The sequence below is a fragment of the Podarcis cretensis genome (assembly GCF_951804945.1).
Source record: "Podarcis cretensis genome assembly, chromosome: 10".
NCBI lineage: Eukaryota > Metazoa > Chordata > Lepidosauria > Squamata > Lacertidae > Podarcis > Podarcis cretensis.
Window position 1 is genome coordinate 60,088,133 of NC_137179.1, and position 26,269 is coordinate 60,114,401.

At 43.1% G+C, this 26,269-nt stretch overlaps 1 protein-coding gene across 4 annotated transcripts in view; it reads right to left on the reverse strand.

Moving 5' to 3' along the window:
- Positions 1 to 19,863: 19,863 nt before the first annotated feature.
- Positions 19,864 to 26,269, reverse strand: part of GRM8 (glutamate metabotropic receptor 8) — a 582,131-nt gene continuing 575,725 nt past the window's right edge. For all 4 annotated transcript variants that reach the window (XM_079994148.1, XM_079994147.1, XM_079994145.1 and 1 more), the window contains one exon: positions 19,864 to 20,059. Coding sequence is in view for 1 of the 4 variants with exons in the window: in XM_079994147.1 (XP_079850273.1) it covers positions 20,010 to 20,059 (50 nt within the window). In the remaining 3 variants the exon portion in view is untranslated. The remainder of the gene's footprint in view (positions 20,060 to 26,269) is intronic.

The window sequence follows — 26,269 nt, forward strand, 5'->3', positions numbered from 1 at the left end:
CTCACAAAAACGGGATGGACAACAGGTGGTGTTTACAACAAGGATTGTGAAAAAGCACAGATGAGGCCAACAATCTCGAATAAGTCTTTGGCCCTTTCTCAGCTGAATGTACAAAAAAAGGAGGCAGAAAGGCAGGGAGGAAGAATCTTTCAAAGCTAATCATTGATTTGAGAGCACAAACTCAGGTTTTTCTACCTCCAAGGCACGCTGTCCATTGGACGACATCATTTTATCCCCCTATCATAGTGTAGCTTGTAACAACACAGATGTCCATGCAGCGATAAACTCCGAGAGGTTGAGGATGAAAACATAACACTGCTTTAGTATTCATGGCATGGAAGGGAGTCTAAAAATCGAAAGATCGCAGGGCTCTCCATAAAGCCCAATGTGCTGGCGTGCAGTGCGTTTTCTAGCCATGTTATGGATGGTGTAACTTTTGTGCCACTGCATTACTTCCCCCCTCGCAAACTAGTGAAGTTATGTTTGCAATCCTAAAATCAATATGAAGTAATTAGGGATCTTAAAAGCAGGGTTTTTAATGCATATCCACCTAAGAATGAAGCATACAGAACAGGAAAGGTCTGTAGCAGTCAGGGAACTTGCTAGAAAGAGTTGTGCTCTGGTTTGTGATAACTCTTTGAGAAGAGGTTTAAACCATACTAGGCAAAAAACTCATCATTTGGTGGGAATGCATAGAGAGCAGATGTGCTGTTGCTCACACTGCTGTATGCTCACATTTATTCTCCACACTTGGCTGCCAAGCCAAATATCTGTGGCAGTCTGCACCCCTTTTCTCAATTCATGGTAGTATATGGATAGGTAGGGATGCGGGTGGCGCTGTGGGTTAAGCCACAGAGCCTAGGACTTGCCGATCAGAAGGTTGGCGGTTCGAATCCCCGCGATGGGGTGAGCTCCCGTTGCTCGGTCCCTGATCCTGCCAACCTAGCAGTTTGAAAGCATGTCAAAGTGCAAGTAGATAAATAGGTAACGCTCTGGTGGGAAAGTAAACGGCGTTTCCGTGTGCTGCTCTGGTTTGCCAGAAGCGGCTTTGTCATGCTGGCCACATGACCTGGAAGCTGTATGCTGGCTCCCTTGGCCAATAAAGCGAGATGAGCACCGCAACCCCAGAGTCGCTCACAACTGGAGCTAATAGTCAGGGGTCCCTAATGGATAGGTAAAATTGCTTCCTGGCATGAAGGAGCCCTTGGCAAAAGCCTTCTGGTGGTCCCTCACCAGAATGGTAACTGCCACATCAACAGATGTTGAGACTTTGGTTTTCTAGCAGCTTTTGGAGTGAATAATTAGTGGGTTGGCAACAAGCCAAGTTAAATGGAGTATGTGAGAAAGTCTACTTGCAGATAAGGAAGCCTAGCAACAGGTGGTGATTGGCTAAGTTCTTCCTTATAAGCAGAATGACAAAACAGTTTTCTTGTTGGAGTATTGGAATGTTGAAGTTTGGAAAGAAGTTTGGATCTAGTCTGTATATAGTGACTTGTACAAAGCTGTGCTTTACTCTGCTGTATATAATAAAGCTAACTAAAAATCAAGTTACTAGTCAAGCAAGTTTTGTTCCTTTTCATCGTCCTGGAATTGTACGATTTGGCAGCTGGTAGCAAGAGTTTTGGTTGAGATCCATCAACAACAGATGTATGCTAAAATGCTTACAGCTGTATAAAAATGCATGTATTATACAGTTATGCTGCAGATGTAAAGCACAGTGTGAGGCTTGACTCATTTATGCTTATCATACATATGACAGACATAATTTTGCATATAATTTTGCATATAATTAACTAGGCTTCCCCCACCTTTTTTATAACTGTACAATGTATGAGTGACTTTGACATAAATGGACATTCAGTGGAAAGGTAAAAGGTAAAGGATGCCTGAATGGTTAAGTCCAGTCAAAGGCAACTATGGAGTGTGGCACTCATCTCAGTGCCACACAGTACGTTTCTGAGCACAATTCAAAGTGTTGGTGCTGACCTTTAAAGCCCTAAACGGCCTCATTCCAGTATATCTGAAGGAGCATCTCCACCCCCATCATTCTACCCGGACACTGAGGTCCAGCACCGAGGGCCTTCTGGCGGTTCCCTCACTGCAAGAAGCCAAGTTACAGGGAACCAGGCAGAGGGCCTTCTCGGTAGTGGCACCCTCCCTGTGGAATGCCCTCCTACCAGATGTCAAAGAGAACAACAACTACCAGACTTTTAGAAGACATCTGAAGGCAGCCCTGTTTATGGAAGCTTTTAATGTTTGATGTATTACAGTATTTTAATATATTTTTGAAAGCTGCCCAGAGTGGCTGGGGAAGCCCAGCCAGATGGGCGGCGTATAAATAATATATTATTATTATTATTATTATTATTATTATTATTATTATTATCTCGCTTTTAAGTCGAGGGAGCCAGTGTTTGGGCATAGACAGCTTTCTGGGTCATGTGGTCAGCATGACTAAACCACTTCTGGCACATGGAAGACTGTGACGGAAGCCGCAGTGCATGGAAATGCCGTTTACCTTCCCGTCACAGCAGTACCTATTAATCTACTTGCACTGGTGTGCTTTCGAACTGCTAGGTTGGCAGAAGCTGGGACAGAGCAACTGGAGCTCAGCCTGTCATGTGGATTTGAACTGCCGACCTTTCTCCATTTTATGCATAATGGTTTAAACTTCTAAACATTAGGGAGAATATTCTGATGGTCAGAGCTGTTGGGCAGTGGAACAGACTCCCTTAAGCAGATGGTGGATTCTCCTGCACTGGACGGTTTTAAACAGGTTGAATGGCCATTTGTCAGGGATTCTTTATCTGTGATTCGTGCATTGCAGGGGGTGGGACTAGATGACGCTTGGAGTAACTTCAAAGTTTACACTTCTGTGATTCCATAATGTAACCTCTGACTCACCGTTTCTCTGAATTATATAGTCTCAAATGCTGCATCTAATTGCCCCACCTGCCGTTTCTCCTTCAACTTCAACTTCAAATCCTAAAACCCTTCAGCCCAAACTCCTAACTTTCATGCCAATCTTCTCATCCTCTTTTTCACACCTGGAATAAATCTAAAATAAACTATGCATGAAAGCATACCTACTATCAGGACGCTGCCAGCGGCTCTCGGCTGGCTGCCCAGGAAAGTATAAAGACGAGGAAAAGTTTCTTGCAGCCCTTTTTTATTTCCAGCTTTACAGAGAGAGGCTATAGAACCTAGCCTCTTGGAAAAAGGCATAGTTCTGAGTGAATCTCCACCCCCCTGTCTCTCCCACTTCTTCAATTGTCATCCTCATCACCTCCTCTGCGGGTGACGCTAAGTGTCCTCTGTCTTTGAGCTCTTTGCTCTCCTACTTTTAAGGCTTGCCAGGTTCTGGGAGATGGTGGGTCTGGAATGCTTTCTAGTGACAACATTTCAGCCAGCTGCTGCTCTGGCTCTGCCTGCTCCTCCTCTCCTATTATTTCCCAACTTTCCCCCTCATCTGCCTCTGAGTTGTGACCTTGCGCAAACCCCTGTTGTAAATCTATACTGTCTTCCTCCCTCTCCCCCTCCCTGGAAGGGTCAGGATGTGGAGGCGGTCTCTACCATTCCTGCATCCAGCATGGTGTAGTAGTTAAGAGCAGTGGATTCGTAATCTGGTGAACCGGGTTCACTTCCCCGCTCCTCCACATGCAGCTGCTGACTGACCTTGGTCTAGTCACACTTTTCTGAAGTCTCTCAGCCTCACTCACCTCACAGAGTGTTTGCTGTGGGGGAGGAACGGAAAGGAGATTGTTAGCCACTTTGAGACTCCTTAAGGGGAGTGAAAGGTGGGATATCAAGTCCAAACTCCTCTTCTTCTTCTTCTTCTTCTTCTTCTTCTTCTTCTTCTTCTTCTTCTTTTTCTTCCTCCTCCTTTGCCCAGCCCCTGACACCTACTTTACACCACTAATCTGGCATGCATAATTGTGCCTATTGTGAAATTTGCGTTCAAACTATAGATATGGTGACAAGTAACCCACCCAGCTAGCATGCCATTAGTGTTTATCTGCACAAAGGAAACAGGTGACATTTTAAGGTTAACAAGGCATGAGGATGAGCCATTTGAGTCAAGCGTGACTGATTCATTTTGATTTCTTTTAATGCAGAGAATGCTCCTTTCTTAGATTGACCTAATTGTTAAGTGCCTGAGTAGGGAAGAGCTTTGATCTCTGCATGCATCTCAGAACACAATTATTATTTACATAGTACATCAGAGAAGAAAGGAGGAAAAGGATACCTGTAGGCAGATCTGACTAACAAATTCTTTTTGCAAGGGGGGACAACAGAGAACAAGATGGAGAATCGGAAATTACAAGAATAGTACAATGTATGTGTTTCTTCAATTGTGTGTGTTTGTGCGTGGAATACTTTGTAGTGAGTCCATCACTAGTATAGAGTTGAAAGATGAATCTAAGGCTGGGCAGACTTAACCAGAACAGACATCATAATGAGGAATAAGGTAGGTTTTACCCATTTTCTCCACGTTGTCCTACAGTGCAATGCTATACATGTCTACTCAGAAGTAAGGCCCTATGAATTTAGTGGATCAGACCAATGGGTTCTCTAGTCCAGATGTCTATGTGAAGCCTGCATGCAGGTAAGATAAAGGTAAAGGGACCTCTGATTGTTAAGTCCAGTCACAAACGACTCTGGGGTTGCAGAGCTCATCTCGCTTTACTGGCCGAGGGAGCCAACATTTATCCGTAGACAGCTTTGCCGTGTCATGTGGCCAGCACGACTAAGCCGCTTCTGGCAAACCAGAGCAGCACACGGAAATGCTGTTTACCTTCCCGCTGGAGCGGTACCTATTTATCTACTTACACTTTGACGTGCTTTTGAACTGCTAGGTTGGCAGGAGCTGGGACTGAACAACAGGAGCTAACCCCGTCACGAGGATTTGAACCGCCAACCTTCTGATCGGCAAGCCCTAGGCTCTGTGGTTTAGACCACAGCACCACCCGTGTCCATTCTAGTCCAGATGCCTATGTGAAGCCTGCATGTAGGACATAAGCACAATTGCCCATCTGTGATGCCCAGCAGCTAGAATTGAGAAGCATGCAGCCTCTGATACTATGGGTATTATAGCCACCGTAACTAGTACTCACTGATATTATTCATGAAAGCCATTCAAGTTGGTGGCCATCACTACTTTGAGGTATATGTGTATAGGATTGCAGCCTCAGGCTTCTGAATCCTAACACTCACAATCCTTCTAGCAGACCATTTTCAAGAATGCAGGGTGAGTGTATCAACCCTGGAACCCAGTGAAGTTGGTGGAATATGTTGCTAAGGGAGAACCTGAATCATACTTTCATTTTCAAATGAAAAGGCTATATATTTGTTCTCTCCAAAAACTTGTTTGAAAGAAAAAACCCGAACTGTTCCGCAATTTCACGTTTAACCAATCAAGCAGCTTTACCACCTTCTAGGAATTCTTTTTCTGTCTCCTTCTCTGCTGAGGAATGCCTGCTTCTATATCACAGCTGCTGCAGCGGATCCCCGGGGCATTTTCTAGTGTGTATTCTCATTTCCTGCAGAGCTCTGGATCTCCTGTTAGATTGATCCATGGCACTACAAAAATTGTGAATTGGGTATATATAGAATTCTGGTGTTGAGAGAAAGGACAAGGAGTAAGAAAAAAGAACAGAAAAAGGCCGAATCTGCACCATACATCTCAAACACTATCATCCCACTGTAAACAATTATGCTCCACCCCCCACAAAAATCCTGGGAACTGTAGCTGAGAATTGTTAGGAGACCCATATTCCCCTCACAAAGCTGGTTTAACCACCAATCACTTTTCCCAGGTAACTCTGGGAATTGTACCTTCATGAGGGGACTAGGGGTCCCCTAAGAGCTCTCAGTACCCTTAACCCTACTACAGTTTCCAGGATTAATTCCAGGGAGGCATGACTTTTTAATTTATGTATGTGTGATAGTGCTTTAAATGTATGGTGTGGACATAGCCAAAGTGGAGAAAAATGGAATGGGGAGAGGAGAATAAACACATGAAAAATATACAAGGTGTGTCTGGAAAGTTTGTTGAATGGTCACAGAAATAGGACAGTGAGAAATATTTGAACATACAATCGGTATCGGAAACCCACAAAATGCTCACAATTGTGTACGGAGATGAAGCTGTAATTTGAAAGACAGTGTGTGAGTGGTTTAAGCATTTCCGTGAAGGGCGGCAAACCATTGAAGATGATCCTCAGTGTGGCAGACTGTCGACGAGCAGAACTGTGGCAAATATTGACAGAGTTTGTGTGTTGTTGACGCAGAATCTGTTTGTCCGTCTGAATGATGGTGGAAGAAATGCATATTCCACATGAAATCGTTACTGAGGTTACTGAGTTGTCCCACCCTCCATATTCTCCCAATCTGGCCCCATTGGATTTCTTTCTTTTTCCAAAGCTGAAATCTGCCCTGAAAGGGCACAGATTTTCCAACATTTCACATGTCCAAGCTGCTGTGATGAGGGAATTGAACGCAGTATGAAAAGAGGACTTCTCCAGAAGTTTCCAACAGTTCTACGAATGTTGTCAATGGTGTATTGTATCAGAGGGGGCCTACTTTGTAAGGTCTATGTTCGAATATTTCTCTCTGTCTGATTTCTGTGACCATTCAACGAACTTTCCGGTCACATCTTGTATATATATTGGGTGCTGGGTTAAAGATAAGTTCAGAGACTGAAAAGGCTGAAGACCACAGGCCGAGAACATAATTTAAAACTCTCTTAAGAGCTAGACTACATAAGCTTGGAAGCAGGCTGGACAGATGCAAAAGAGGACAAGACTCCTGCCCCTTTAATAGTTGTGCAGAAGAGTTGTGCGACACAACAAGACACACAAGCTGATATTCCATCTTCTGTCAAGTAAAGGTAAAGGGACCCCTGACCATTAGGTCCAGTCGTGACCAACTCTGGGGTTGCGGCGATCATCTTGCTTTATTGGCTGAGGGAGCCGGCTAGGTTGGCATGAGCAGGGACCGAGCAATGGGAGCTCACCCCGTCGTGGGGATTCGAACCGCCGACCTTCTAATCAGCAAGTCCTAGGCTCTGTGGTTTAACCCACAGCGCCACCCGCATCCCTTTCCATCTTCTGTACAACCCCTAAAAGTGCAGAAGCATTGTCCTCTCTCTTTTCCTTTTTTTACCTGGCCATCCTAGTTGGTAGCAATGGGCTCACTGCAGTTCAGGGAAGTTTGGTTGCATTAATGATCTGCTCCCTGAGGGTCGCTGATAAGCTTCAATGGGATATTAGAATTCCTCAGAACACAGTATAAAAGCCACTGAACACAAGGTCTTTCCCCCACTGATAAGGTAATTAACACTGTCATAATATCAAATTAAACTCTCCTGCGAGCACTTCCCTAATAAGTGGTTGTTGCTGTTACTCTACCTCCTTCTTACGTATCCTGCCTGTTGGAAGGAATTAAGAGCTTTCTTTCTTTCTTTCTTTCTTTCTTTCTTTCTTTCTTTCTTTCTTTCTTTTCTGAATCACCATCATTCTAAGCTATATCTCCAGAATATACTTTCAGGGCATCTGTCCAAAACATTCCCTGCTTTAGGCAATAAACTACCAGCAGCCAGGCATTTGAAATAATCACATTTTTGTTATTTTATCTTGCAAATTGTGCACTTCATAGCTGCCATTCGGAGAAAAATACCCTGAATTTTAGATAAAACTAATCATCCTGTCATTCTCGGTTCAGTGTCACAGGAGAGATGATAGTGACAGATGAAAATCCACACAAGGAATGATAACCTCTGTATATCAAAATGACTGCAACTTGTTTTGCATTGTCAGATAACGGCGGTGACTATGAAATGAAGAAATTAGCATTTGGCAATAAGAAAAAAGAGATTCCCCTCCCTTACTGGTGAGTTACTAGAGGCATGTAGAGCCAGTTGAAAATAAATAGAGGCCAGGTGTCAAAGCAACCTTTTCTGAGCCTTCAAATGCCTGCCATGTGGCATCACATATATCCATGAATTTCCACATCCCGGACTGAGAACTTCATAGCTTCTTTTACAAGGAACTATCTGGAACATAGAGCTGATCTGAGTTTATTTTCACAAAACCCGCAGTGTGTGTGAGTAAGAATGATAGGTGCCTGGTAATGATTCTGATCTGCTCTGACTCCTTGGTCCTTTCCGAAGTTCAATGACCATTTTCAAGCTCTGATTATTATTTGTTCGATTCCGTTTATAAATCCTTTCCTATAAAACATCCTGGAGCGATCTAACAATGAAAACACATCTAAAACCATTTAATATGCAAAAAAGCACCTTACCTTAGAGTATATAAAAATATTCCTTATATAAATACCGTACTTTTCCATCTATAAGACGCCCCAATGTATAAGTCACCCCCTATTTTGGGGGACTGAAATTTCAGAAAATGGGGGAGATGGCAAAAAGAGGTTGAGCTTTTTTTGCGGAGGATTGCTCAAAGTTGCACAATAGCCGCTGACAGCCATGGCAGCAACCAATCAAACCTACACCCAAAGCGCTACCCATATATAAGACGACCACCACTTTTTTGCATGATTTTTAAGGGGGGAAACCTAGTCTTATACAGTGGTGCCCCGCAAGACGAATGTCTCGCAAGACGGAAAACCCACTAGACGAAAGGGTTTTCCGTTTTGGAGGTGCTTTGCAAAACGAATTTCCTATGGGCTTGCTTCGCAAGATGAAAATGTCTTGCGAGTTCCTGAGGGTTTTTTCCCCTTCCCCCCCTTTTTCTAAGCCGCTAAGCCGCTTATCAGCTGATCCGCTAAGCCGCTTATCAGCTGATCCGCTAAGCCGCTAAGCCGCTTAACAGCTGATCCGCTAAGCCCCTAAGCCGCTAATAGCGCTAAGCCGCTAAGCCGCTAATGGGCTTGCTTCGCAAGACGAAAAAACCGCAAGACGAAGAGACTCGCGGAACGGATTCTTTTCATCTTGCGAGGCACCACTGTACATGGAAAAGTACAGTAATTTATTTATTTATTAAAAAATAAAATCCAGTACAGATGCAGACTGTGAGAATAACATCTCAATTTAATAGGCTTTTGAAGTCAGAGCTATTCCACCTGCAGGGTTTATCTTCTCCTGTGGAGAAGTCCCTTAATCTTGTCTATGCCCCCAGAATGTTTGAAAGCCAATACAGTACTATTCATGGGGCAAAGGGGTTGATATGACATCAGTTTCTTACCTCCAGTACATTAGCAGCACACAGCTTGAATGAAACACTATAAAAAACCACAAGTATTTGCAAAGCATTGAATGCCAATCGTGAACCCCAAGTTTACACACATTTGCTGCCCTGCAACTGATGCTTCAAAATGCCACAAGTTTGTGTTCACCTCACATCTGTCTTCATGCTCAGATTCCTTCTCAAAAGCCCTTAACCCTTCCATTCCCATCAAAAGGATCTGCCCACTTTATCTCCTGAGTACCAAGACTGCTCAATATACTCTGATAAAAAGGTAAAGGTAAAGGTACCCCTGCCAGTACGGGCCAGTCTTGACAGACTCTGGGGTTGTGCGCCCATCTCACTTAAGAGGCCAGGGGCCAGCGCTGTCCGGAGACACTTCCGGGTCACGTGGCCAGCGTGACATCGCTGCTCTGGCGAGCCAGAGCCGCACACGGAAACGCCGTTTACCTTCCCGCTGGTAAGCGCTCCCTATTTATCTACTTGCACCCGGAGGTGCTTTCGAACTGCTAGGTTGGCAGGCGCTGGGACCGAGCAGCGGGAGCGCACCCCGCCGCAGGGATTCGAACCGCCGACCTTTCGATCGGCAAGCCCTAGGCGCTGAGGCTTTAACCCACAGCGCCACCTGCGTCCCCTATATACTCTGATAGCATTCACTAAAGCTCAGAATTTGTCAGTGTTTGAAAAACGCAAAGGTTCTGACCTCCTTTTTTTACTTCTTTGCCTTGTCCTCAGACCTTCGTTGGCACAAAAGGGTCTTTGAGAAAGTGTATTCTTGCAGAGTATTGCTGCTTTTATTCTTAAAAAGTCTTCTTCTCCAGCCACGACCAACAGCTTTTTACACACACCAAACGCAACCAGCTTTCTACCATCCAACCAACCCAACACCCAATGCTAACATTGACCACTCTATACATACAGGTACAATTTGGTGAAAGGTTGCATGAGTCATTTGTAGGCTGCTGACTGATGCTTACTTAGTTCTTTTAGCATTAAAGAAACAGCGGCCAATTTTTAGTCCTCGGGCTGTGTGAAGTTACCGTATTTTTTGCTCTATAGGATGCACTTTTTCCCCTCCAAAAATGAAGGGGAAATGTGTGTGCGTCCTATGGAGCAAATGCAGGCTTTATTCCCCCCCCCTAAAAAATAGGTGCACCCTATGGTCCAGTGCGCCCTATGGAGCGAAAAATATGGTATATAGTAGATGTATGACAGCTAGGTTTTTTTGGGTTTTTTAAATTAAATTTTTAAAAAATAAACATTTCTGTAGATCTTTTACCAATACATGACTTCATTCTCTACCTCTGAGAATGTGAATATGGGACACTGGGAGAAGAAGAAAAAAACCCTCACCTCCAATGCCTGTGAATCCATCAAGAAAACACTAAATAAATAAATATTAGTACAGTGGTACCTCAGGTTAAGTACTTAATTCGTTCCGGAGATCCGTTCTTAACCTGAAACTCTTCTTAACCTGAAGCACCACTTTAGCTAATGGGGCCTCCCGCTGCCGCTGTGCCGCTGGAGCACAATTTCTGTTCTCATCCTGAAGCAAAGTTCTTAACCCGAGGTACTATTTCTGGGTTAGCGGAGTCTGTAACCAGAAGCATATGTAACCTGAAGCGTATGTAACCCGAGGTACCACTGTAAATACTTTAGTATCAGTATACTGACTTGTGTTACTTTACATAGTCAACCAACCATAAGGTTCAGTATAGACCCCAGCTAGTACTTCATGAAACAGCTTGATTCAGCTTCAACCAACTTAGAGGCTTCTTGATTTGGTTGTCGTGCTAGCAATTTTCAGATCAATTACCCACAAAATATGTTGGGATGGATGAGAAACGAATCACTTCATCCAGAGAAGTACAGCAGCTACCATGTGTTGCATCCCAGTGATGTTACTTTTAGATATTTGTATTTGTTTATTCTAGTTGAATAGATGCTAAAAAAAATGATCAGTGGATGACTTTTTAAAAAACGCCTAGCAGCCATAAAGGGTTTCATAAAATTAAAAAAAGAAAAGAAAGAATATCAATTTGTGTTGGGGAAATTCAGTTTATAATTAATAATGTATGCAATAAATAAAAAAGAATCACCTAGGAAAGATATCTTCTCTAACTCACAGCAGGTGGTGATAATTTCAACTGAGGACACTCTCCCTGGTGACTCTGAAGGGGTTGCCAGATGTTAATAAATAAAAAAGCCTGACAGGAGCTCATAGTCTGTAGACTTTCACAGGGAATACCAATGCACTACAAACATGAATGGTTCAGTCAAAACCAGAAACCTCCAGGTCCTGTCTCTCTAAAAAAATGAATATTTAGAAGTTTCTGGAACTCATTTGCCTTACACTCAATTTATAGCTATTTATTCCAGTCTAAAATAAATTGTTGCTTGCTTCTATGCTGTGCCTCTAATATATATTGGAATTATGTTTGTTTATCTGTCTTCTCTATCTTTCTGTTCTCTGTGCATTTAAACACCTGTTAAGATATGGCCACCTAATTTGACATAACAATTCCTGAGGGGGAATATCTAGTTTTTTTTTCTATGTTAGGATGCTGTAGGAAGCCATTTTGAATCAAGATGGCAGACGAAACTTCACCGATTTGGATGTCCCTGAAGATATCACCATCCAATTTGGCATAACAGTTCCCAAGATGGAAGAGTGGATTTTGGCCTATGTTTTAATACTGTCAGACACCATTTTGAACCCAAATGATGGAACAAAGTGTTCCAAACTGTGCTGATTTGGATCCCTCTGCTTATATTGTCACCAGCTTTGACGTGCTGCTTCCTGAGAGGAGTAGGTTTTGGTCTAGATTTGAATACCGTCAAGTTTCATTTTGAATCTAGATGGAAGTCCAAACTGCTCCAAACTGTTTTCTTCACTTTCTTTCTGTTTTTTCCTTTGTTTTCTTGTCATGGTTAAACTTCAGTCAATTTGTCAGCCGCAGTACCTGTTTTATGAGTCATTACGTTTCTCAGGCAGAACTGAGGAAAAGAAGCTGTTGGGGTGATGCCAGACTGTTTTCCTTCTTATATTCTCCTCTCTTTTATTTTCACAAGTGTTTGCAATTAAAAGCTCTTTACATACTTTGCTGTATATCATGTGAGTTCTGACCCCCTCCCAAAAATGATATCTTACATCTGATTATGAGAAACCAAATGTTGTGAATCTTGCCCAATTTGCCAACATTGTTGATTTTGGCTTCAGGGGACCCTGCTGTTTGTCTTTTTATTTCTGTGTGCCACCTTCTGAAAAAAGCATACTCCTTGCAGCTAACCACCTGCTATCACACTTAACATGCCAACAAATCAGGTATTTGGTTCAGTTTCTTCTTTGCTGATTGAGGAGCACAAAAATATTTTTTATCCCAGTCTGCATCAGTCTTGGATCTTGAATTATTTCGTATATGAACATGTTTTAGTTATGCTTATATTGTCAGATGGTTTTGATACCTTCCATTGGAAATTTAATGAATAAAAAGCCCCATATTGTTACAAAATTCATAGTACTGATGAAGAATTTTGAAGAGACGCTTTATGTACTGAGACATCTGTATATTTCTTGCACAGCTGATTTCTCTGGACCCAAGCTAATTGTGCTCTTAATTTCTCAGATGATTTCTTTGGCAGAAAATCAGATGTCTCATTTAGTATTGGTCTTCCCATTGTTAAACAGAAACATGACCTGCAAACTCCTTCATGGCATGGGCACTCAACATGGCACCCTACAGATGTTCTTGGACCAGAACTACCATCAGCCTCAGTCATTGTGGTCAATGTTCAGGGATGATGGGAGTGGTTGGGCAACTGCTGTGTTGTTGGACAACTAGGAGGGCACAGCATAAAATACCCTTGCTTCATGGAAAATGTAAAAACTCCTTTACTGCTCGGATATTCCATAAGCAATGCAGATTCCAAAGTCTGAAATGGGAAAAATAAAAAGGGAAGAAAAGAAGACTAACAACTTTCTCTTTCTCTCTTTCAAAAAACCAGTGGAGCTGAACCTGGAAAACATTATTACCCCAGTCAAGAGGAAAAATAGTTCTACATCAGCGGTATGCAGTCAGTGGGTTGGAGAAAATAGACTACTCCCCTAACTGTTCCCCTGGTGCCTCCTCTACAAAGCCCAGGAAGCATTCACCCAGCTTAGGGAGGGAGGAACGATACTCTGACAGGGCCCAGGGCCCACTCAGCTTTGGGAAGGAGGCAGGAGGGCTCCAACATGTTGTCAGAGACCTAGCACTGCCTTCCCAAAGCCTGGTCAACTTCTGCCTGGCTTATGGAGGGGGGCACAATGCTCACATGTGTGATGTCAAGATGTTGTGACATCACCCATAATTGCCCTCACAATACAGGAAGATTGTTTATCTGGAGAGGCAATGCCCCTTGTGACTCTGGACAAATAGAAACAACCGAGCATGTGCTTCGCCAGTGTCTTTATTATAGAGACATTCGTACGAGCCTCATCTTACCATTACTGCATAAGTACCCATGGTGCACTGGACAATTCTATACCTCCCTGCTGCTTTCAGATACCAATCCTGCTGCAACATACAATGTTGCCAGATTCTGCACAGCAGTGCTCAACCTGTGCCACAAATCAGATATAATGAGCGTGCACTGTAGACTGATAAAAAGGTAAAGGTAAAGGACCCCTGACAGTTAAGTCCAGTTGCAGATGACTCTGGGGTTGCAGCGCTCATCTCGCTTTACAGGCCGAGGGAGCCAATGTTTGTCCACAGACAGTTTTCTGGGTCATGTGGCCAGCATGACTAAGCTACTTCTGGAGCAACGGAACACTGAAACCAGAGCAGTGCAAGGAAATGCCGTTTACCTTCCTGCCAGAGCGGTACCTATTTATCTACTTGCACTTTGACGTGCTTTAAAACTGCTAGGTTGGCAGGAGCTGGGACCGAACAACGGGAGCTCACCCCGTCACAGGGATTTGAACAGCTGACCTTCTGATTGGCAAGCACCACCCATGTCCCACTTCTGTAGACTGATAGCTGTGGTCATATATATATATATATATATATATATATATATATATATATATACACACACACACACACACACTAGCCTTTTGCACTCTTTCACTCTTGTCTGATGTTCCTAACCCTTCTTTTAAACTTTCTTAGCTTCTTTTGGATTCTTATGCGCGCGCGCACACACACACACACACACACACACACACACACACATATATATATATATATATATATATATATATATATTCTGTTTTTAACTCCTGTTAGGTTTTTTTAAAAATGATTGTACCGCTCCCTCCTTATGCTGGTCTACGACCATAATATAGTGTTGTTGTTGTTGTTGTTGCAATTGCCCTCACAAGCTGGTGCCTCTGGCCCTAACTGTTCCCCCATGAAAAACTTTGCTGTATGCCACTGTTGTACAAGATTGGGGAAACTGGGGTGACTGACTAAAACCTCCTTCATTTCAATAGGACTTAGGTTTAGCCTGATTTGTGTTTGGTTTTAACACAAGCGAATACCACGAGATCTGAGTGTGCCTTGCATATTCATATAGGTGCACTGATCTATGCACTATTCCGAACATGAATTGTGTTCTCTTTCAGACTTGATTGTGACTCTCATGGTACCTCAGACAATATGTGCCACTGAGTTCAGTGGGACCATCTCCAAAGTAAGTGTGTATAGCACTGCAGCCTTAATCCATGGCTGGTTTTCAAATATCCTCACTCATACTAACACTAGTGCTGCAACCCATTCCATTCATCTAACTCTAGCTTTCTCTGCTTACTGTAAATTTCCTTTCCTGTGTTTGTTGTTATTCACTCTTAAGAGCAAACCTGAAGGCAGGCAGAGAGAGAGAGGGAGAGAGGGAGAGAGAGAGAGAGAGAGAGCGCTCCCTTGCATACTTCCCTATATAATTTCTTGAAAAAGAATAATAACAGCCTGACCCCATCGATTATCCTTTGTAGCTCTTGTGAAGTCAGGGCAACTACAGAGCTGAGAATTGGATTTCCAGAGTTTCAAACTGCAGCTCAAGGAAACAAGGCTAATGCCAGGGCCATGATTAAGTTTTGCCACATTCAATTTTGAAGAGCTTGATGTATGCAGATCCCTACTTGTCGTTCTTAATCTGCCCCCTGGCATGCGTCTTATTTGCAAATATGGTACCACATCAAGCAATCTTTCTAACTTAATGTCCAACACGATAGTGAAATACGCCTGTCATATATGTGCACTTTGAAATCGGATCACAGTGATAGAACACAATAAAACAGGCATTTTGTGCCCCCACATCACACAGTGTCTGTGGCTTTCTCATCTAGATTGTGAAATGAGGGATACATATAAACAAACAAGGTGAATGCATTCTGATTCAATAAGTCTTGCATAGTGGAAAGTTCGGAAATAATGTCTTCAGACATTTCTATGCTTGGGTTAATAACAATACCTTGAGTATCTATTTGTCATTGTTTTTAAACTATTGAAGTGCAAAATGGTAGTGAGTTGCTTAATAAAAGCTTAAACCATTTTAACATAGCGGCCTCACAAATCTCTCATATTGTGGCTTTGTGTCCAGATGCATTGCCATTCATTCAAGCACAGGGTGTATGGATGAACTGGTGGACATTCATGTATGGAATCCAGTGGAAGTTGGCAGGGTGGAGTCAGGAATGAAGTTGCCATGCAGAAGCCTGGGTGATGCTGTCAGGTGGTAGTCATCCACTTCCCCATGCCTGCTTTTGCCTTGGAAGCTGGCAAAGCTTTTCCCAAGACACCTGTGAAAGTAATGACATAAGCCACCTTCTACTTCTAAATAAGTGTCTTTCTAAATACATCCATATAGTGTTCATGGCACCTGTTCCCTCACGATGGATAATGGGAGGCTGTGCAGACTCTTCCCCAGCTGTTGCCAGTGGCATTAGACTCACTGTCATGTCACAAGCTGACATGGTGACCAACGGGAAAGACTGGGAGAGGGGTGGAGGAAGGAAGAAGGCTCAGAATAAGGAGAAGACAGCTTCGGGGAAATTGGGGCAGGCAGGGCCAGCTGGAGACCCAAGAGAAATCTGAGTTGACTGGCTTTTGTCTGCTTAAGTTGCCCACATTTTATGCTGAAAACCTGGGAAGAATTGTCTGGAATATTAAAGAATTTTGAATACCAGTGATGGTAGAGAGTTTGAATGATGGAGAGCCCCGCGAGCAATTCTGTCTCAGGGAACTGGCAATTGAAGGCAGTAGCTACGCTGCCAGAGAAGGAATTTATAAACACAAGATATGACAGAGTATCCACTAGATGTAAGCCCAAAGGAACAGGGATTACTTTTTGTAAATAGACTTTCAACCTTCTGCAATTTATAAGCACAAGATGGTGAAAATATTTGTTCATTCAGAATGAGGGCAATCTCTCATGCATCACCTGTGTTCTTTCACTACCATTCAAATGCCCTTACTCTCAGCTGGCCTGAGTAACATTATCACGTAGCCATCTTGGACTGACAACATAGCGTCATGATCCCTTTTTGCTTGGGATCTATTAAGCAATAAGCAGTGCTTTTTTTCTGGGGTACTCAAAACTACACAGTACCAGGACCTTTCCCCTCAAATGTTAAAAGTGTGGCATCCACTGCAACAACTTCATGGTGAGTACCGGCACCTACCTTCCTTCCTTCCTTCCTTCCTTCCTTCCTTCCTTCCTATTAAAAAAGCACTGAGAATAAGTCTTGTAAAAGTTGCCAGAGCAAAAAGAAAGCAGTTGCTACAAACATCTTTGTGCAGAACTAGGAAAGATAAATGGTAACATGTTTGTTTGATGTGTGTGTGGGATCCCCGGGAAATCTTTGATCACATGTGAAAAGTCAGGGACAGTTCTAGGCCACACTGAATGGAGATGAGCATTTTTAGAATTCTAGATACCACAGACACACTCATCCAAACAGGTGGGGCATTTTTAGTGATTTTTTTGTGTGCTTCCTGGACATCTACTTTTTTGAATTTAATGTGCCTCTATTGCTGAACCACCATCGTATAACCAAGGTATTATTTGGTTGTGCGGTGTGTGAAGTTCTATTCTGAATGCTGAAGAGGCTTGACATATTCTTTTTATGATAGTTCATTAATGCTACACCTGTATTGGTTCATTTGGTTATTTAAAAGATGTATAAAAATATTTTGCATCTTAGTTTTGATGAACAGTTATCTTGTGGCTGCTTGGCTTAAGTCTCTGGAAACATCTGGGACTCTCTGTGCATCTGCTTATTATGATGACACTGAGTATTTGTTCAGTATACGATTACCAGCCTATCAGGATATCCATACATTCAAGACTGACAGCACAATCCTGTCAATGTCTACTTAGAAGGAAGTCTCATTGAGTGCACTTGGGCTTTCTTCCAAATAAGTGGGTATAGGATTGTAGCCTAAATACAGCCTAGCTTGGAAATAAGTGAATTGGATTATTTTTTATTAATTTTATAGATGGTAGGAAAAAAGTGTCTGATATCCCAAAGCACACTCTGACAGCCTCTATGCCAATCCAAATATTTTCCAGCAACTCTGTATCTCCTTGATCTTAATCCTATATCAATACAGACAAGAAGTAGTAAAATGAAGGACTTCTAGGCTGAAAGTCATTCTCTGTCTCTGCCTCCCTGTTGAAATAATTTCTTGCCCTGTCTTGCTGGCTTTAGGGGATTTACAATTAGATCAGTTTCACAAACAACCTGGGTTTGCACCTACCTTTTGCAGTAGTTTGTAGTAGTAAGGGTGGTTGTGGCTGGGTTCCACCCCTCCTTCCATATTAACTTCAGTAATAAAGGTGGTGTGCTTCTTTTCCTTTCTTTGTGGCTGAGAGCTGAATTAAAAACAATGATACCAGTAGCTACTTGAACTATAGCTCACTTTGGCCCATGTAAACATAAAGAGAACTGGCAGAGGAAAAGCTATCAGTGCAGGAGCTAGATAACCAAATTTCAGGCAAATGCCCACAGGTATGCAGATGGGCAAGGGACGTGAGTGGCGCTGTGGTCTAAACCACTGAGTCTCTTGGGCTTGCTGATCAGAAGGTCGGCGGTTCAAATCCCCGTGACAGGGTGAGCTCCCCTTGCTTGTTCCCAGCTCCTGCCAACCTAGCAGTTTGAAAGCAAGCCAAAAAGTGCAAGTAGATAAATAGATACCACTCTGACGGGAAGGTAAATGGTGTTTCCAAGCGCTGCTCTGGTTTCAGGGTTCCGTTGAGCCAGAAGCGGCTTAGTCATGCTGGCCACATGACCCGGAAAAACTGTCTGCGGACAAACGCCGGGTCCCTTGGCATGTAAAGTGAGATGAGCGCCGCAACCCCAGAGTTGTCTGTGACTGAACTTAATTGTCATGGGTCCTTTACCTTTACCTTTACCTTTTTATGCAGGTGGTCAGTTCCCGCAAGGATGGGTAGAACCAATTCTTCCTGCATGCCTGAAGGAGAGGAGGGAGGCATTCCTGCATGCCTCAACTGCAAGTGGATGAAGAGGCAAGATGGCCCTAATTCCCACCACTGGGTCCTGAAACCCAGGAGCTGCCCATCACCACCCACTCAACTGACCTACTTCTTCCCTGCTTGCCAAAGTAACCAGTTTAACCAATCAACTATTTAGCAGACCACCATCCAGTTCCATGCAGTGTGGAGTAGGTGACAAACACCAGTCTGCCAGGCTGACCAAAATTTCTACTATGCCCAAAGGTCACCACCATAGCCGCACCACGAAAGAGGAACTGTTGATGGGTGCAACCACCAAAAAGAGGTAAGAGAATAGGAGCAGCTTGCACCTATATGCACTCAGTTACCTCGCTCCCCAAGTTGTCACACAGAGCACAGTGTGTCTGAGGGGAGCCCGCTTGCCCTTTAGGCAGGTGGCAGATGAGGCTTCCACCCTAACTCCTTTTTGGAAGGGGTGGGACCAGGCGGAAAAGGATTATTGTTATCCTTCAAGGAAGCAAAGTGTGATCTCTTCCAGCTCTTCACAGATTATAGCATCCATCTCCAGCCATCAGTTTCCAGGGACACTGGGGCAATTGACCAGTGAACTTATTGCACCTATTGCCCCTTGCCTGTCTAAACACTTAGATACCAAGCCTGTTTGTGCATACCATCCCAAGAATCCCACCTGATTCTACAATCTCCCACATTACAGCTGCAATTACCCTAGCACACAATATCTATTCCCTTCACTGCAGGGGGGGGGGATTCACACCAGGCATTTGAACGCAGCCCTCAAAATGGCAACGAAACAAGTCTCAACATTTGCAAAACATTCCTTTATTAATAGAAATAAATTATTTTGTATAAAAATTTGCATGCGTCAACCATTGCATTTATCATTAGCACAACGCAGGGCTTCAATTCAGTCAGCCATCTTCACAAGGAACAAACTTCATCTTCTTATACAAGTTGAACAAGTGTGGAACGGGAATGGAAATTCTCACAATCACAAAAAAGTACTTACAAGTAGAACATCAGACATGGTTTTTTATTTCAACAGCATTTTTTTTTCACAAGCTAACATTTTTTGTTTTCCTTTTGTGATTCACCTTCTTTCATGAGTAAACAGTTTGGACATTTGACACACAGTCATATAATATATTTCTGGGCGATTTCTCTCCCAACCCACCCGCCCCTCCTGCTTTGGGCTCAAGGTTAGTCTTTGTCCTTTTACAGTTTAGACTATGGTCTAGAGACATCTCAAAGGCTGAGTTCTCATGATGCTATAGTCAACGTTGTTCTTAAGTTCGCATCCTGCAAGTCTTCAGGTATGTTTGGTTTCCTCACTCAGTTTCCATGATTGCTGTAGCTGACATAAGTCGTCTTGCTGGAGGAAGCTGCGGGCAAAAACAAGCAAAGATCAGCCAAACAGGGAAAAGCCCTTCTTATGGATACGGAAAGAAGCTTAACAACCCTGTGAAATGTTTTGTGCTGGTGATGTGCCATGTCTTCAAAGAAACTGCACAGAATTAGGCATGGGTGTTAACCAGGGCTTCTGACAGACACAGTAGACAGGTTGTTCTTTTTGCTCAAGCTCAGGGATCACAAAGACATTCTGGTCTCAGCAAAGGGTATCACGCAAACCCATTTCAACACAGTACTTGAACCAAAAAATACCTAGCTTTGTGGGGCAATCCCAACAGTGGTGTCAGGGCTGGTTACTGTGGTGGTGGAGTGGTGGGGCAGGGTAGTGGTGAAGTCAAGGATGCAGCAATGCGTGGCAGCTACATGGGTGGAGCCAAACCAGCACTCCTGCTAGTATCCTGACCACATTGCCTTGGTAAGTGGCAGTAGCACCCCATCAGGAAGATGGCAACACAGCACCCTGATGACCACTTCCACCTGAACAGATCTTCCAGAAGTGACCTGGTTCATCTCAGGAAGTTCCACCAGATGGGAATCTATGGGGAGAGAGAGCCTCATTCTGCTTCTCTCCAGCCATTCTCCGTGGAATGGCTTGAGAGCTATGGGATTTGACATTGCTCCCAATTAGGGTTGGAGGAGAAATTTGATTCATTTGCCATTTAAATGCAAATCTTTCAAATTCACACTGTCCAAATGTAAGAACTGAAAAACGGCCATCTTTAAAAATTCGTACTTATCTGAGTTTTGTGCTGCAATTCTCCAGCCAAGGCTCACAAATATTTTATTATTTAATTTATTTCATAAAGTTTATATACTGTAAAAAAAAAAAAGCAAAACTCAAAGCGGTTTACAAAAAAAGTATGCATTAGGGAAAACTGTACCCCAAAATGAATATTGTACAGTGGTACCTCAGGTTACATACGCTTCAGGTTACAGACTCTGCTAACCCAGAAATAGTATCTCGGGTTAAGAACTTTGCTTCAGGATGAGAACAGAAATCACGCAGCGGTGGCGCGGCAGCAGCGGGAGGCCCCACTAGCTAAAGTGGTGCTTCAGGTTAAGAACAGTTTCAGGTTAAGAATGGACCTTCAGAACGAATTAAGTACTTAACCCGAGGTATCACTGTATACAAAAATGCATTATATTAGGGGAAATTGCTTGCAAAAATGTGTAGTCAAAACAGCATATAAAAACGTATTTCATAGTAAAGATTTGCACAAAGATGATGATTAATTTGGATGAGGATAAAATAGAGAAAAGCACAGCACTCCAGAAATTTGGAGAATTGAATTCAAGATTGGAAAAATGAGAAACTGAGAGAACCAGAATCAATATCTCAGGGCAGTCCCAGAAGCAGCCAGCAGGCAGCTTTGCAGAAAACGGTGCACAACTGCAATCAGTGCAGGACGTTTTTAAATAGTTAAAAAGCAAGAAAAAATGGAAAGCACTTGGCCACATTGTAAAGTATAAGTGAGGTAAGCAGCAACCCTCTCCGGAAAATTATAGAGAAATTTCTTCATCTTGGGATTTTTCCGAAAACTTAGTTTAACTCCACTTACCCAATGAAGGAAATTTTCTGCATTGCTTGTGTTCAGTCTTTCCATTTAAAATGTTATTAGAAGAAGAAGTAACAAGTCCTTCTGAGCCTATGGCTTCTTAGGGTAGTAATGAGCCTAAATTAACAGTACTCCTAAGAATTTGTGTGTGTGATGTGAAAAGTTGCTCACATTCTTGTCAATTTCATTTCGTGGTTTTAAAAGGGAGAGGAAGAAAACACTGACTACCAGTGTACCCAGTTTTCCTCTTCTCTCCTTATTTCATGAACATCTTCTCAAGCATCATCCACAATTTACTATAATGAGCTTACTGCTTCTGTTTGGGGATTTGAAAGCCTCAGCAGCTGGTATCTTGGTTTTAAAGACTGTGGGCAATTCACAGTTGAAATACGAATCACACTTGGCAAGCATAGGTGACCAGAGATGGCTGTATATTTGGCACAATAAACTCGAGGAACTAACAGACTTTTAAAAGATCAGTTTAGTCCTTTGGAATAATATAAAGACAAACCAAAATGACATGCAGCTCTCTTGAATTGAAAGCAGGCATTTCAATAATCAGGCTGTCTCCCAAGCAAGTGGGTAATAGGGGTGGTAACAAAGTGTTACTCAAGAACAGACCCATGGAGCTAACTTAGTAATGTTCCTTAATTTGAGTGACTCTGCTTTGAGTAAAAATTAGTTGAATACCACCCTACGATTGCAGTCAGTGAATTGAGAACTATATATATTGTACAGGATTGACTAACTCATAGCCTGCCAGATTTCACTATACTACATCAGCCCTAGCTAACACGACCACAGGTTCGACATTCATGGTATAATATAGCTCATCTACACTTAAAATACACAGGGTGTCTGTTAAAGATATAAGTTTAATATGCATAAAATGTAATGTTTGTATGCATTGATGTTTGAACAATTCATGTAAAGCTTTACATTTGCAAAGAGGATTTTGCATTAAGGAGGAGGTTTCACTCTGGCAGATGCGGCAGAAAAGGGTGGATATTTCAATTTCAGGTTAATTGATGACTTATCCTAGAAAACTGCTGTAAATAAGAGTGTATGAATGGAGTCTCCTGCTTAATCAGTCAGACACCACAGCAGGTCAGGCCAGATTTCTAACAGAATGAGACTACTACTAGAACACGTTAAACATGTTGGCCATTTTATACACAAGAAAATCAGGCTTATTTTGCTCTACACAGTTGCTAAGCAACACATGCACACAGGCCCAGTTTGAAGCCAGGGCTCACGGGATGCAACCATAACTGTTAATTAGTTCTGCACCCTGCACCTTGCTATTTCACCTACTAACTGCTTGAAAACTCTAAGAAAAAAAAAACACAAAACCTTAGCTTAACCTTTTTGGAGCATTTACCTGTTGCCACTGTTCCGACAGTGATAACAATACTATGAAGAAAGCAAGGATCCTCATGAGTTTGGAATAAGCCCAGCCTCACAAAGCAGTTTGGGAAGGGCGACATGAGAACCTTTGATCCCAGCCTTGTTCTCAAGGAGCTGGGATCAAAGGGTGCATGGGGTCTCACAGGCCCTCCACAGACCACTTTGTGACAGTGGCGTAGCGTGGGGGGTGCAGGGGGGGCCGGCCACACCGGGCGCAACATCTGGGGGTTAGGGAAATCCACGGGTTAGGGGGCGCAAATCCACGGGTTAGGGGGTGCAAATCCATGGGTTAGGGGCGCAAATTACTTGCCTTGCCCCGGGTGCTGATAACCCACGCTACGCCACTGCTTTGTGAGGCTGGGATCTGATCAGAGTCCAGCCTCGCAAAACATCACAGGGCTGGTTCAGGGAGGGTGGTGTGAGCACTGCCCCCCTCCCGAGAAAAATGTGCCCAGGGCAATCACCATGGCAGCGCCCCCCCACACACACACTACAACCACAGGCAGTGGAGCAACTGTTGGGCCCGAATGGTCTCGTGGGCCCCAATGCTAAATGTTTCAGGGATGATGAAAATTAAGAAGATAAGGAGTCCAGCTGGGTCAGACCCATTGAGTCCAGAACCCTGCTTCTGTTGTTGGATTCCCCCACAAGCAAGACATGAAGGCAACAGTACTCTCACAGTGTTGCTCCCTGATGGAACTTAAAAGGCCTCTTTAGCAAACAGTTAGCATGTGGGCTGGGAAGAGCAAGGGACCAGTTGAACAACTGATCCAGGGTTTAGAGCTAGATGAGTTTATATCATAATCATCACTGCTCAGGGAGAAACACCGAGTTTCAAAGCAATTTCAAAATGCACTACATTATAAAAATGCATTGTAAAAGTGCTGTTGTGCCCTTTAGGTCGCGAGAATCACGACAGAGTCAGGAACCGAACCTAGAAGTCTGTTTAAGCACACCTATGTGCAACTAAGCCCCAATGCTATCATACCCCATTGAGATCATATTCCACTAAACGCATGTTCTCAACCTGACTGTTGAGTTTCATTCCCTCCACGGCACCACGCTTCCCCTCGCCCCGTCACTGCAAATGATGTCATTGGCGCACAATGCTGTGACTGCCACTGCAAAAGTAATTTGAGACCTGAGGGTCACCAACTGTTAGCAAGAAGGAATATTTTCTAGATGGTATTCTGAGTACTATTACAGCTAGCTGGTTTCAAAGAGCAGCTTTCAAAAAACTCAGCGATAAGTGTGCTGCTGCCTCTAAAAAGTTTCCACAAATTATTTTGGCAGCAGGGAGTAAAGTTAAGATGGTCTAATAGCTACAGGATGACTTTTGAAAAAAGCAAGCGCCAATTCTGAGTTGCCTGTCTTTCAGCCAAGACAGCTCAATTACACCATGGGGGGGGGGGGCACTCCCGAGAATGGGGATGTGTTGCCTTTTCTAATCTTCCTGCTTCTCAAGCAGTAAACAACAAGGATCAACACCCTGAAGGCAGGCACTGAAGATGAGCTTTAAAATCATATCAATGTTTTGGGGCTGAAGCCAAGATAAGACTACAGTAAAACACAAAAACACTTTGCTGCGCATCAAGCTACTGGATGGAATAGGTTTGCTTCCAGTTGTCACTCAGAAATCACATTTAGAGAGTGCTTATACTAGATTCAGCCACTCCCATCTAGCATGTAGACAGAGAACTCGAAACTTGGGGCAACCCTAAGGGTTGCAGAAACACGCATACAGTGGTACTTCGGGTTACATACGCTTCAGGTTACATACGCTTCAGGTTACAGACTCCGCTAATCCAGAAATAGTGCTTCAGGTTAAGAACTTTGCTTCAGGATAAGAACAGAAATCGGGCTCCGGCAGCGCGGTGGCAGCAGGAGGCCCCATTAGCTAAAATGGTGCTTCAGGTTAAGAACAGTTTCAGGTTAAGAATGGACCTCCGGAACGAATTAAGTATTTAACCCGAGGTACCACTGTATATAATTTGTTTTTTAAAAATAAACCCAAGCCTTTAAAAAAAAAAAAAAAGCTTAATAAGGATGGAGCATATTCAGTGGGTGTTCAACACTGACAGGCTGTTGGGAGAAAACCAGGATGGCTCTTTTCCTTTGTATTCATTCTGGGCCTCTGAGACATTTGTGAGAGAAACCGAGACATTTTTACCTTCCCATACTGGCATATGAAATCAAGAAAGCTTAATGATTAGCAACCGCATTGTGATAAACTGATCAATACTGTTGGGTGTCTGATTGCCTTTTTATAAAAAAAAAAAGCAAGCTGCTTTGAGGGTGGCTCGCCCCACAAAATAAAACAGTGGCCATTATTTTGATGAATAATAATAATGATAAAAACCCTATGCCAAGCATTGCCAGTTCCCTTATTCTTCTTTGGTGTCTGTAATTCTTCCATAGCATCCAAATGTCTGGAAGGTACGGCTGCTTCCACCATAGTGTACATTTCCTACATTTCTCCCTGCCACGCAGCCATCGAAAGAAAAGGAGCAAACTTCAAGATCTGCTGTCACCAACTCCATTCTCTCTTTAGCCAGTGCTTCCCCCCCCGGCGAAACGCAATGGTAAGCAGCAGCACTACCATATTTTGTGGGGGGAAGGAGGCAAGAGGGCTCTCGAACCCCATCAGAGCATTGTGCCTCCTTCCCCAAGCCCTGGAAGCATTTGGCCAGCTTAGGAGTGGTCGAAGCCTCTTCACCTGGACAGCAGCTCCCCAGTAGGTGGGTGGATAAGGGAGCAGCAAGCAGCTAACCCGTTCTCACTGCCCAGCCTTGGTATCAGGCCACAGCCCTCACCCTACCTTGACTACAGGAACTATATATTTTTTTTTCTAGAAAAAAAAGTACTGTCTTTATCTGGTATGTTTATGCCTCATTTAAAAGAAAGATAATAATAAACATTATAATTCATGCTTCATGCTTCCATATCTGCAATACCAAGGGCTGTTTATTTTCTTTCAAAGCATATCCTTTTCTCATATCAAATTATGAATCATTGCTAAGGCTATAAAAGCCGGAGAACAGGAATTTTCAGATTTTACCAATAGCCTTTTGTGATTTGGGGATCGACAACACTGAATACTTTTTTTGTTGCTCTGACATTTGTAAAAGCATGCTATCGGAAACAAACCCTTTGCATTTAAAAATACTTTTCTTCTTTTATTTTTCTCTCTTTTACCACGCATGCAACAAAATGCAGACT